The sequence below is a fragment of the Dermacentor variabilis genome, chromosome 11, assembly GCF_050947875.1.
Source record: "Dermacentor variabilis isolate Ectoservices chromosome 11, ASM5094787v1, whole genome shotgun sequence".
In the NCBI taxonomy this organism is placed as follows: Eukaryota; Metazoa; Arthropoda; class Arachnida; order Ixodida; family Ixodidae; genus Dermacentor; species Dermacentor variabilis.
In genome coordinates, this window is record NC_134578.1 from 46,849,155 (window position 1) to 46,862,442 (window position 13,288).

At 45.0% G+C, this 13,288-nt stretch overlaps 1 protein-coding gene across 1 annotated transcript in view; it reads right to left on the reverse strand.

Moving 5' to 3' along the window:
- Window positions 1–10,927, reverse strand: part of LOC142563875 (uncharacterized) — a 46,721-nt gene extending 35,794 nt beyond the window's left edge. The window contains exons 1-2 of the mRNA XM_075674552.1: window positions 10,783–10,927; window positions 7,689–7,724 (exon numbers count right to left, since the gene is read on the reverse strand). Of these exons, the coding sequence (XP_075530667.1) occupies window positions 7,689–7,724; window positions 10,783–10,858 (112 nt within the window). The 5' untranslated portion in view covers window positions 10,859–10,927. The remainder of the gene's footprint in view (window positions 1–7,688; window positions 7,725–10,782) is intronic.
- Window positions 10,928–13,288: the final 2,361 nt, after the last annotated feature.

A 13,288-nucleotide genomic window follows, 5' to 3' on the forward strand; every position in this document is an offset into this window, starting at 1 on the left:
CCGTTAAGCGTATACGTAACGTTCTATTCCATTTCTTTCTGTAGATATAGATTTCAACATAATGTACAATATGGTTAGCTTTTTGAAATTTATGTCATTTCTTTCTCTTCCATAGTTTAAATTCCTCACTGAACATTTTGCACTCGGTGTACTCTAGTAGGTCATAACTTGCTAACAAAAGTAATTGAGCCAGACGAAGGTATAAAAAAATGACGCCTTCTATTTCAAATGCAACATTTACAGCTGTGTTGGTAAAGAGATAAAAAATACATGGTCAACACTGGATACTGCATACGCGTTAGGTATGAAAACCGCTATAGGTGGAAGAAGCATAACTACTTCGGCAAAACTGATATTTATGTTGTATCCGCATGCGTTGTGTTCATTGTAAATACGTAAAAAATTGCAAAGTGCACCCTCTCTCACTTTTTTCAGGTTTAACTGAAGTTATATACCCACGGAATGCATGAACGAACGTCCTAACTCAGGAACTTTTCACGGGTAAAACAGTCAGTGTTACTTGGAGCCTAAATACCAAGAGATTCATTAGGTCCTAGCACCTTAATGCTGGTGACCATAAATTAAGATTTCATGCTCGGTATCTTCGACGCGATTGAACAACCTAATAATCAACTCCATGACCTGGGCAGGAAAAAAAAATTAACTGCACAAGAGAATTTCGGCTGTAAAAGTAAAATTGCTCTGAACTTACTGTGCGGCTGCGTTATGAACAACTTCTCTAAACGAGCTTAGTGAAAACGAAAAAACTATCGCATTATTTGCAGCAGAGATCTAAATCTGTTCAGTGAACAATTCCCGGTGAGGAAAGTACACAAATAAATGCCTCAAAATGCGGTGGAGGATAGCGGGCGGTGTTTCTTTGAGTACGGATGCTTGGAGAGAGCGCCAATGATTGGAAGGTAGGCAGCCCGCTCTAGAAGCGCCGAAACTTAGCTACTGCATCCAACTGCACCTCGTGAAATTTTCGCAGACGACTCACCATAGTAGGCAGTTCGCCAGGCTTTTCGCCAATCACTTTGATTGCCCATGCGCCGCAAGGCTTCATGAGGTGACGGTGGTGAGGCTCTCCGCTGAGCGATGCCGCGGCTTTCGTGTTCCCTCTGGCAGTTGTCGCAACTGAACCTCAGGCGAATACGCGAAAATGGCGATACTTAGCCTTTTTATGCCTCCCTTCTGGTTAGAAAAGTAGGCATACAGGTGTTAGAAAGTGTAAGCCTGCGATTGAAAAAGCGCTATTAATTTCCCTGATTTTGTCTTGAAAATACTGAAACCCGCGTATTCCTTCCTTTCGGTCCCGCCGAATGGAATGGCTGCAAAGAAAGGTTAAAAAGACGTCTCGCAGTACCTTGCCGAGGATTCTTACTTGACGAGAACACAGTGCGAGGATTTGTTCTGAGCGGCGGTTGCTTGTCACAGTGTACGGCACCGAGATGAGACAGGAGGACGGCTCATGATATTGGCCGATTCTTCCCGCTACGAGGAAAGCCGATTAGAACCAGAAAAAGAATTATAGAGTTATACATGCTGGCGCCGTGCAAACCAGGAGGGTGGGGGTCCATGAGAACGGCTCCCGGGGTGCTTGACTACGCCCATTACTGAACAAAGCTGTCTTCAGGAACGATTACAATTGGCGCCGCGCAACATGCATCTTTGGTGTGATCTTTTTGCGGTTAAATCTAAGAGGTTTGTGTCGCTCCTGGCTTCAGACGCAGTCCACCCAACATAGAATGCGTGCACAGCGAAGTCATTGTTCACTGCGCGCACCACGGCAGTTTCGGCCACCGTGCGAATACCTTTTAAGACTAAGGAGAGGTAAAGGGTTTGGCGCTGAGCAGATGTGGACTTCCAGAGAGTGCTTACTTGTCATTCAGAAAGCAAAATGTACGCGAAGCTTAAGTGCCGTAGTGATGGCCTTTGCTCGCGTATGGCCGGCACTTATCCACAATTGGAGATTCCGAAGGTCGTACGCCTGTACAAGCTTGGGACAGGGAGTCAAAGCACATGTTTTTCATCCCGTCCCTATGTATGCAGGTGTTTTCTGCATAGTATTTTAATGCACCCACTGTGCTGGCCTTTGTTGCTTTACGCTGTGTACGCATGTCCTTTCGCGAAATGCATGATTGCTAGGCGTTTGTGAGCCTCTCCGTGAAAGCCTTGGACTGAGCAAAAAGAAAGTGGGCGTAGACGAGGCTCAATGATTTAATAGCCAGCGGACCGAACGCACAACGATCTTATTACGGATTGTTGGTTGTTGTGCCGGTAGACCGTCCTGAAAACGACCCAGTGGTTATTAGACTAAATTTTCGAGGCGGGGCAACGAGGAATGCAAAACGTGGCCCTGTTGCCCCGACCAAGAGTTCAGTACTAAACTAGAGTTGCTATACGCCGTCGGGTTAGATGTACTTCTAAATAGTACATGTAAATACAGCGCTTTTGAACCGCTTCTGTAGACGCTGCCCTGGGACAGCAGAATTGGCAGGTTCCTACTTTCACAGGGTTGCCCTCCGTTTGCCCTCTGCGATCATCCGGATAAGGCATATCATAACAGACTGGATAGCAGCGTGCACTGTTTTAGATGTCATGGACAATTACTGCAGACAATTAAGTGGTGCAAGGTTGAACAGTTCCCGAAGCGCAGCCATGTACTTCAACTTCACCCCACTCAGTCCCTAGTGCGTTCATGGTCTAGCCGTAACGGCGCGCTTGCTAACTCTAGGTTTCCAATTCCGCCCAGGCGGCCTGTCTCCTGAAAACTGGTAGGAAGCTAAGGAGAAGCTTGAAACCAGTACTCAGGGATTCAGCCTGTTCTGGTACCCATTAACAACTCAAACGACAATTCTTCGATAACTTACATTTTCGTTCCTTACGTACATAGCACGCGCGTCTCCAATTCCAACCCGAACCAAACGTAATTTGCTGAGCTAGTTCATCTTCAACTCTTTCATCTTCTTAACAAAGGGACAACTAGCTTTGCGGCTCCGTGGGTGCTTAAACTGACAAAGGTTAAAGGTGGTCTCAGAATGTCTCACCGGGGCATTGTGGCTACTGCACTACACTCCAGGTGAACCCAAGTTGCTGTCAATTCTGATGTACTCCTGACGCGAAGCATTACGTGTGTTTTTCTTAGCACTCGACTGCGTTTCTTTACGGGAAACAGATTTTCTCACGGTGTGCCTAATTAAGGATCCCCTTCCATTATTTAAGCAGTGAGAGCCAATTCTGTGGTGCGCGTCGGAAATTTAACGCTGGAATCAATGTAGTTGTGACTTAAAATCAGGAATGACATCATAACCTCAGCCCAGGTTTCCCTCCGCAGTGTCAGCGACACGATCTGTCCTTCCACAGGCCAAGCTGGAAGCTCATCATGGCCAGCTTCGTTGATGTTCATCGGCGTTCGTGTACGACCTAGCGCGTGGCTGTCTCCTGGTTAGCTACAAACGCTTCGCACCAATCCCAACTTGAGGGGTGTGCCCCTTTTGTGGTAGTTGGTAGGATACGATCAAAATCTTTTCGCACTGCTTGCTTTCTGCAGCTGTCCTTCAACGGGTGGCTAGTCTTTCCAGCATCCCATGTGTTGTATTTCTAATTGTCGACTAATTGCACCCGTTCCATAAGCAGGCAATCAGCCCGTTCGCGCTCCTTTATGTCCAGTGCTCGTACCAAGTTTGCTCAGCACGCTGTGATGGATTTTTCAGAGGGAGGGCGCCGTGTCCTTACAAAGTGCTTGCAAAAGCATGGATGGAGCCTGCGCTCTCCCTGCCAAGATTTTTAACGAGGGAGGTGGAAAAACTATGCAAGTTATTATATTTAACGCCGCTTGAATTCGCAGTGTTTCCCAGTCAATCCATCGGTTCTCACTTGTGCTTGTGGAACCCAGAGCCAGAACTGGTCCCTGTACACCAGGGCGCTGTTGCGTTGCCGCGGGGACTGCTTTTGAGGTCTTTATGGTTGTTTGTCTTGGCATCTTTCGTGTTTTGCCAATCCGAGGTTCTGCTAGGTTCGTGTCCTTGAAGGCCGACATGGCTGTTTGTGTGTTGAGTGCAGTCGATCACTTCGTGCTGCTCCACAGAGGGCCCCCTGTAGGGAAGGATCGTTGGCCCGAATCAATGCCCTTAACTCTGTAAACTCGGGTAGTGGAATGTGCCGGGGTCAATGTAGGGAATGATGATGGGTCGATGAGTACACGTAAGTTCTGGGACACGGCGCCAGTGGGTGCCAAGTCCTGCTCTCATCTGACAATGGCACAAAGTGTCTTCAATTTTTGTCGTTGTCTGCTTCCACCAATCCGAAGCCTCCTTAGCGTTATCCTTAGAGGCAGTACTCCTCACTTGCATAGAGAATCTCTGGAGGCGCATCTCGGATGCTCAAGGGGAAAAGTAAAGCCTCTACTCTCCAGAGGGAGCAAAAAGAACCTGCATCTTACTGAAATACTTGGTAGATAATGAAATTTTTGCTTTTGATAAGGTTGATTTCCCGTTTTTTTGTAACTATATAGGAGACAAGCCCAGCAGCCTGTACACATATAGAGCTTTAGATGTACTAGTGGGTGGAGGTCTCTTCTGGTCCAATTCAGTCGGCATCTACGGGCGACGGCGTTCATAGACCTTTTTGCGCTTCTTCGAAAATGATCCTCTACCACACTCAGCGCTGTGTGGCATGGCGGTGGGTTATGTTTGAGCCACCAAGTAGCGGAACAAAGAAATAAAGCTAGCTATAGGAGACCGTAAGCAAGAGCCTGCGAATCATCGAGGAGCCGAAAAGGTAGGATAACAAGAAAATGTGGTCCGAGAAAGAAAGTGTGGCCTGTGAGCTCCTGCATTAGAAAATAAAGGTACAGGTAAGCATTAGGTATATAACACTCGCAAAAAGGCCAAGGCGCACCAATAATAGTCTATAACCATTGAATAGCTCTCGGAGTTCCAACTAGATATTCGCAATTTCCATAAGGGAGGAAGACAGTAATATATTCGAAGCAGACAATGCACATCGGCACATCAGTGATGATATTATAAATAATGTCGGCGTCAAGAAAGCGCAGTTCCAACTGAGACAGATCCAAAAGCCACAGAGAAAACGGAGAGATTGAAATGCAGCTAAGAAAACACCTTGGTCCACACAAAAATGGCACTGCTTGCTAATGCCTTAGAGCAAGAATACAAAACGAAGAAAATTTCACTCGAATAGTGTGAAAACAAGGTGAACCTTCTCTGCAAAGGATAAGGTGATAAGGATAGGACGAGCGGATACAAAAAGGTATTGCAACTTCTGAGATATATAGAATAGCAATGCAAGCTATAGAACAAACTGTCGAAGTGGATGTAGAAAAATTGTATACTGGGGGTACTATACTCAATGGCTTCAGACCAGGAAGACGCTTGTAGGATGCGTTTGCACCAGCTCATTTCGTCATTTGTGGATAGCATTTCTGGGTAATAATGCAGCCTACGACAACGTATACAATGAATTCCTACGCTATATTCTTCAGAATAAAAGCATAGATGACAAGTTCGTGCAACTGGTGTGGGAGATCTATAGGGAAAACCAAATACGAATTCTATCTGAAGGCCGGAAATGCAATGAAGTGGTGGGAATTTACCAAGGAGTGAAGCAACAATTACTCCTGTCTAATTCGTTTGCGCTTTATGGCAAGGACAAATACTGCTGGAAAAGAAAGAATTAGGCTTAAATTTGTTTACACTCGTGATTGACAAAGGCTGCTACATAAGGACGCTGAACTGGTGTGGGCGGACTACGCAAGAGATTTACAGAGACTTGTGAATGTGTTGCAACGTTGTGACAAATATATAGTAATGATTTAGCACAGTTAAAGGAAAAATCATGATCAGGAGACAAGTACTTGTCTGTTATCATTTCAACAGCAAGTCATACCCGTTGTCAAGCAATATAAGTACTTCGGCGTGTACACCAACAATGAAAAGATTTACTCAAACACCCTCCAAGAACATGTTGAAATAAAGAGGAAGGGGAATGCAGTAATAATGAAACACACTTTGGGGCTAAGATAAATCGGGTGGTGTGTGGAATCTCGAAGTGATTGACGGCGCCAGCGGTAACTTTCCCAAATGCCATTTTGTGCTGAAAATCAGGTATCTTGTGGGAACTGCAAGTTAAGGAAACATCAATAGGCCGGTTGGCTTTGTGAGCCGACGGTAAAAAACCGCAAACAAGGCAGCGCAGGATGACGTGGGTTGGGCCTCTTTTGAAGTCATAGGAGCGCCCCCCCCCCCCAATGCAAAATTAGTTTTGAATAAAAACTCAGGAACATTGATTAAAATATATTGGTGGCTAGAGTGTACAAGTATCTGTACCTCAAAACCGTGGATACAGAATGCAGAAAGAGTTTAGGAATGTTGGAAACCAAGTACAAGGTAATTTAAAGTCTAAATAGACAACCAGGAATCATCAAACAGAAAGTGAGAGAAATACAGACACTAAACAGCACGCAAAGACCGGAAACAAAAAAGCGCCGTGGAGATTCACATGAAACGGAAGAAGGAAATTATAGGTGAAAATGTGTACAATAATACGAAGGGCAGTGCCTTGCTATTTCAGGCTGAATTTGGTTCCGTCAGGAGAAGAACATAGAGGAGGAAATATTCTGAAAAATATAAGTCACCTTTATGATGCTTTAAATATCCTGAGACCACTAAGCCCATCCTAATGGAATTGGACTGTGTTAACTCAGTGAGAACTGTATGTGACGTACACCTTTCAGAAGCGCTTCGGTTTAAAGTAAATGGAAGCATGAACCAGACAGCCATCGAGATAAGTAAGAGAAGTGTACAGTATTGGTGAGAAAAAGCGTGCGAAAGATAGACTCAACCGGATCCGTTACACGCACGGGCAGCGGTAAAAGGTAGATGTAGAAGTTTTGAGGAAGAGAAAAAGAATAAAGAGATGTATACGAAAAAGGTGTCAGAGGAAGCATATATAACATGCCTGTTTACGAAGCAGGTTGGGTTACTTCTTGTTATGGCCCCATTTCAACGGGATGCCATTAAACCATTCTTATCATCATAGTTTGAACATGTTCTTGGGGGTCGCGTTGCGCAAGGCCACTAAGATGTAACAACGTAGTTTCGTCCCACACATATCCACCGCCGCGCCGTATATGCCTATGACGCTTGGTAGCCTTCGGGATTCTGGTTACGATGTGCAGCAGCACATGCCTCGCCTGCTTTACAGTGTTGTCATTGCTTCACCCTTCAAGCAAAACTGTATTTAATAAGATACTGTGCACATATATGGACTTATATTTGTAAAAGAGCAACGAAGCGGCCACTTCTTCTTAGAATGTACGTTTCACTTTCGTCTTATGATCAGTTCCTCTAAAGGAAGGATCAGCCGAGTTTTTTGCAGCCGTCATAGGAATTCATTTCACCAAGCCATTTGCTAAGTGCTATCGCAAGCTAATAGGAATGAAGCCAGAAAAATCACTAGAGAGGAAGAGACAAATTGGTAGCAGGGATCCCTTGTAAGATATATCATTGGGAGTGTAATGCACTTTAAATATTTGAAATTTTGTATACTATGGTAATCCATGCAAGCGGATTGCAAGATTTCTTTATTTACAATTTTGTTCAACTCTTATTATTATTTTAGCGCTGTTGCAAACATTAGCATTTTGAAGTCTTAAGGGCACTTACATGAATGGGCCGTACTTGATTTCCTTCGAAAGATATCTGCAGAAGTTTACAAATAATGTTAGAATATATACATAAATACTGCACACTCTGCTTCGCAGATGTTTTTTTTTTTTAGTGCGCTGAAGAGACTTGTAAATTCGCAAATGCAGTATTACGCTACCCGTCGCATGAATATCATTGCTCGGCCTAATTTTGGGCAGTGCCATAGAATACGTGCTCACATACCTAGGTTATTGTTCATTTCGATCTGCTCGTGTATTTATCTACATTTTCATATTCACAATACTGCAGAACATGTGCATCTTCAAACAAGCGTGTTCACTGGTATTACCAACAAAGGCTAGCATAGCCTCGCGCCACCACTAATACGTTCACTTGCTCACGTCGCTCCATCAACCTATCGTTCACGCATATCCCAGTTTTGTGAACTCAACATTGATGCATTATGAAAACTGTGAATTATACCCCTGCCCTTGAAGGTATCCAAACAGTACACGTTTCCGAAGATGCACGTTGTACTTTTTTTATTAAGATGGCAATTGTTTACGTATGCTAGAGGCGTATTTAGGCGCCCTCGTCATCGTCACCATTCTCGCTGTGGCCGCCACTGTCGCAGTTCTAGCTGTCATGCTCAGATATTATCTAAGGTGTCTCGATAGTATCACCCCTCCCAAATGGTTACTTCCAAAGTATTTCGAACCAAATTTTCTTTCTTCAAGGGCGAATGAGCGCTGTCCTACGGGTGAATTAAAGATGCCTAGTCGAATGAAGCTTTGCGTCCAGTGAGTCCGCGTTTGATGTTTGAAATTTTCAGAGAATACTATTGGAGCCTACAGCGCACCCTAAAGAAAAAATTATGTATAAAAATGGAAGTTTATAAGGAGGAAAGACTTTTGTGACACTTGGAATCTCAATCATAAGGGAGCAGATACAGAAGTATCGGCACCGCCTTTCACCAGCAGCAACACCGACGCAACTGGGTGCCATGTACGATTTTTTATCGGCTACTGCGCATCAAATTGTCCTTGGGCTTTTTATCGTACTAAGAGTAGTGTTTTTGGTGTCCTAGAGAGGTAATTTACTGATACAGAAGATATCATTTTCCTCTTTAGTGTACCTTTAGTTACAAATGCAACCTGCACCAGATATTAAGCGGACAGGAATAGATACTACACTTTGGCCCGTGTCGGCCATGTCATCGTTCGCGCCGCCATCTCTTTGTCGGCGTTCCAAGTGTTTGCGTATCTCCTTTGCTTTCATTCTACTCACCTAGGGTGGCTGTCTCGTAAGTGTTCTACCGGTGAGGAACGCGAGGCGGAAAGAAATGCGAACCGTCCATGTGGCCGCTATCCCGCAAAATTGGAACGTTTCACTGGAGCAACGGCCAGGTTTCATAGGGAGTTTGTGGGGAACCAATTTTTTTGTGGCCGGTGCTGTGCGCGACCGCTTTTGGTTTTCGGGTGACATCACGGCCATTACTGCACTTCTGCACGTAGAGCAACGCATGATCACCTTGGCTACGGCGAAGCAGTATGTGCCCTCAGAGTGCGGTGAGGTGCGTGTCTGTTCTACGTGCCGGGATTAGTTAGTAAAAGGTGCTGTGCTACGTTTCGCTACAACATCATGAGGCTCGGACGCCACGAGGCTCAACACCACTGGTCGCGCCTTATTTCCCATTTATGTGCATACGGTGTACTACGCACGGTCATTGACAGTTCGCCAATAATATGCCCACATACGAAGATTCGCTGGTCATGCACCTCCACGGAGTCGAATGACACACAATTTTTTTTCGTCCCCCGTCACTTTTCTATTTTAAGTACGTTCTGATTTCTGTTAAAATTTTCAGCTGAGGTCATCTGGAGACCATGTTAGAGTGACACATAGCCCTTGAACTAATGTTTCTTTGAATGCTCTATGCACCTTAACTTCAAAGATCCTTTGGTAAGTCCGTGTCACAGGGGTATAACACTTTTCGATGGCAGCACTTCAACTGACGCAGCATAGATTTTAACAGACGACAAAGGACCGACGTGCCTTTGTATTCAAAAATAACATAATTAGTGGACGCATTCATACGCTGCGCTCAATCGTCTCTGCAAGGGACACGAAAGCGCTGTGCGTTCTACTCATGGCACACGCGTCGAAAGACGGTGAGAGACAGCATAGCAGAAAAACAAGTGCTGTCTCTTCTTCCCTACAGGCAGCGTGGCTAAATACCGATGAGCATTGTGCGCCCCCACACTACGAGACTTAAATAGCCTCCTTGGTCAAACACTAGCGTTCCTGCTGATCGGATGTGTGATCGGGTGTGTTTATAAACCACACCATAGTGCGCGTACTGGCCTGAGCGAAATGGGAAGTACACTGGGATGTGAAGCTATTAACTCCATTTTTGGGCACTCGTAAATGCCAATGATCTGCCTTCGTTCTAATCTTCCGCGCAATCAAGGTTGAACACCTGCCACGCCGCTGCCGCTGCTCGTCCTCACGCCTGCTCGTCCTCACCCAGGGGCCGCAGCGCCAAATATCTTTCGACTGAACTATGCCTCGGATGGGCCCGTATAAAAGGGCCAAGATGAGCGCAAAAAACAGTATTGACTCGCAGAATAACGCGCCGCACTTAAAAATTCTGTAAAGATAATTTCATGCCACCACCGGCATAGCTCAGTGCCATGCATGTTTGTTTGTTTTTTTGTGTGTGTGTGTTTGTGTGTGTGAACTCGTAGACGGGTAGACAAGCACAAGCACAAACTCAGATGTTCCATACCTCGGCAGCTGAAGAGTAAAAATAGATGCACAATAAAAGACGCAAGGCAACACACAGGCTATGAGAGACGCCTAACATGCGGTTATTTCTGCTGCAAAGGCAAAGGCACAATCTTGCGCTTTTTCCATTAACCGATGTAAATATTCGATAAGTTATGCTAGTCTCGTTTGTCAAGGTAGCGTTCCGCGAAGTTATTTCAGGGATCTCTGAGGTACAATTTCGCAGGAATAATTTTTTCTCAGGTGGAAAATAGTTGGATGCCTTCATTTTTTATATAAGCAGCACTTTCAGAGTAGTTCATAAAATATTAGTGCGATAACATACCTAAAAAGCGTCGCAACGCCAGTGACGACACGACGAGTGAAAGAATAAGTACCACCACAAGAGCACGCTTACACATGACTATGGAGGAATCTGCCGGAAACGTACAACTTGAGAAGCGCTTTTGCGAAGTCTTAAATATACTGGTGGGTTCATAAGCTGTAAAGGGAAAAGCAGAAAGTCTTTTAGGTTTGCTGACAGGAAGTGCTGGGGCCAAAGGCAAAGTAAGTCATCCTACCATGTCAAAAGTGAACCTTCTCTTGAAGGTTAATGCGAAAGTCATTATCCTTCGCCTGTTTTGATTTTATCGATTTTAGTATCTTTAACCAGCATCAAAGGGCTCGGTCATATGTGGTCGTTTCCCCCTCGCTTTTCGCTTGAAGGCCGTAATTTCCGCTTGAAAATAATGAATATTTTAGTGCACATTATACTTGCAGTGCCACTCGCAGTCTGTGAAGCACTGCGCGTTTACAAGGAAGCTCAGAATTCTGTAACTGAAACAAATTTATCACTTGTGTAGGTTACTGCATGCACGCACGGTAGGTTACCTGAAATTGACTAACGGTGTGAAAGAAACAGATTCAAATGCATGCGAGACTTGGGTTGTGAAGGAAAAATAGACCTGCCTGGGTAAACCTTTATTCACCCGGTCTTTTCATCCACAGAAAAAAATTTCGGTGCCCGAGTGCATTGACCGCTAAAGCTTTCAGGCTCCACTGCTGAAACACGTATAATGCGCTAAACAAGTAGCCATGTTGAAGAATTTAACGGACTGGACAGGTGAGTGCACGTTGGTAGTTGATCTAAGCTGCGCATTACACAGAAGAACAAAAGGGATTAGCGATAAAAATAAAGGCAACCTTCCTGTTTCCAAGGGTGGTTGTGTGGTCGGGCCCTTTTCTTTTTCCGTAGCACGTCAGCTATGAAACAACCACGTGTGTACGCAATACAAGCAGCCAAAAGTTTTCAGGATTTTCTGACTGGAAACAATAGGTCACTTAAGTGACTTTACATATTGAGAATTGTTGGAGTACCACACAAGACGTGAAATATTTCCACTCTATTTTACCTTTCAGCATGTCAAATTTGCGCCTACTATTATATCCGACAACAAACAATTTGCTGCTAGAGTATTTAGTGCCGGTCTCTTGAATTGAATTCTGCGGTTTACGTGCCAAAACCAACATTTTGTTAAGGCCCACTGTAGTAGACAGCGCTGATAATTTTAATCACCACGGGATCTTTAACGTGCCTCCAAAGCAGAGAACACGGACATTTTCCCATTTCGCCCCCTTCTAAGCACTGTCGCCACGGTTGCGATTTGATCCCGCGACCTCGTGCTTAGCAGCAGAACACCATAGCCGCTAAGCTTTTATGACGGGAGATGAAGAGGGTGATGCCGGCGTTTGAAATTGAGGCCCTTCATTTTGCTCAGCTTACAGTTCCTAAAGAACAATGACGGCGACGTGCCACGGAAAATTGAAAATGACAAAAAACTGCAAACTCTCGCGAGCGTAGGAGAGTGCGCTGGACAATCTAGTAAACGTGCCGAAAGGGCTTGACAACGCTCTACTGCCAAACCCAAATTCTAAGCAACAAAAGCTTTTAGCTCTCATTATCAGGGACCTACAAATTACTTTGAGTCAGAAGCCAGGGTTGTTATCCGGATACTCAAACGAGAACATCTGGGCAAGTTGCGAGAACAAAACGAGATGATCGGGACAACCAGTTAAAACATAAGAAAATGCAGTCTCTGGCCCCCAGCCCATTCTACAGGACTGCATTACATACCCTAGTTACTGCCCAAACGCATTACAAAAAATATTGCTTCCGAGTTCTTCCTAATGTTTTTCACAATATCACTAAAGCTTTAACTTCTAGTACGCTAAAGTTTTATTTGGCATTTCAAATGGCGACATCCGAAAGGCAAATACAGGGCCGCATACACTTCATTGTCGTCTTTTGGCACTGAAACAGGGTTGCCTGTGCACTTTTGAACGACAGTGGTCCGTCCGTTCTGCGTCTCGGATTTTCCGTCGCCTCGGGAGATGGCACCACGCCACGTCGCGCCTCCTTCAGGAAATGTTCATCTTCTGGCTGGGCAGTTCACTTTGTCTCCCTGGCCACTTTATCAGGCTGTCGTGCTGTCTTTAGCAGGTTTTCTTCTAGCTGGGCGATGTGGGTATAGACCAGTGCACCGTATGGCGTGGTGCTGTGTGGTGTGGTAGGATGTGCCAATACGAACATGGGGCGCTATACCATAAAACTATTCCAGACTTTTCTATTCCAATTCTGCAACGATCCCTCCGCCATTCGCGAGCAACTTTTTTAAACCACAACAACTTTGCCTGTCTGTCACGCTACGTCACGAAAACCGGGCTAACTCCTCATCTGATATGATGTGAACACATTTACTATGCATGACTGCAAAGAACAAAAGCAAAATAGTTATTTCTTATTCGACGCTTTTCGTCCTTAAACCTCGGCTATTGGTCAAACGGTTTTGGGC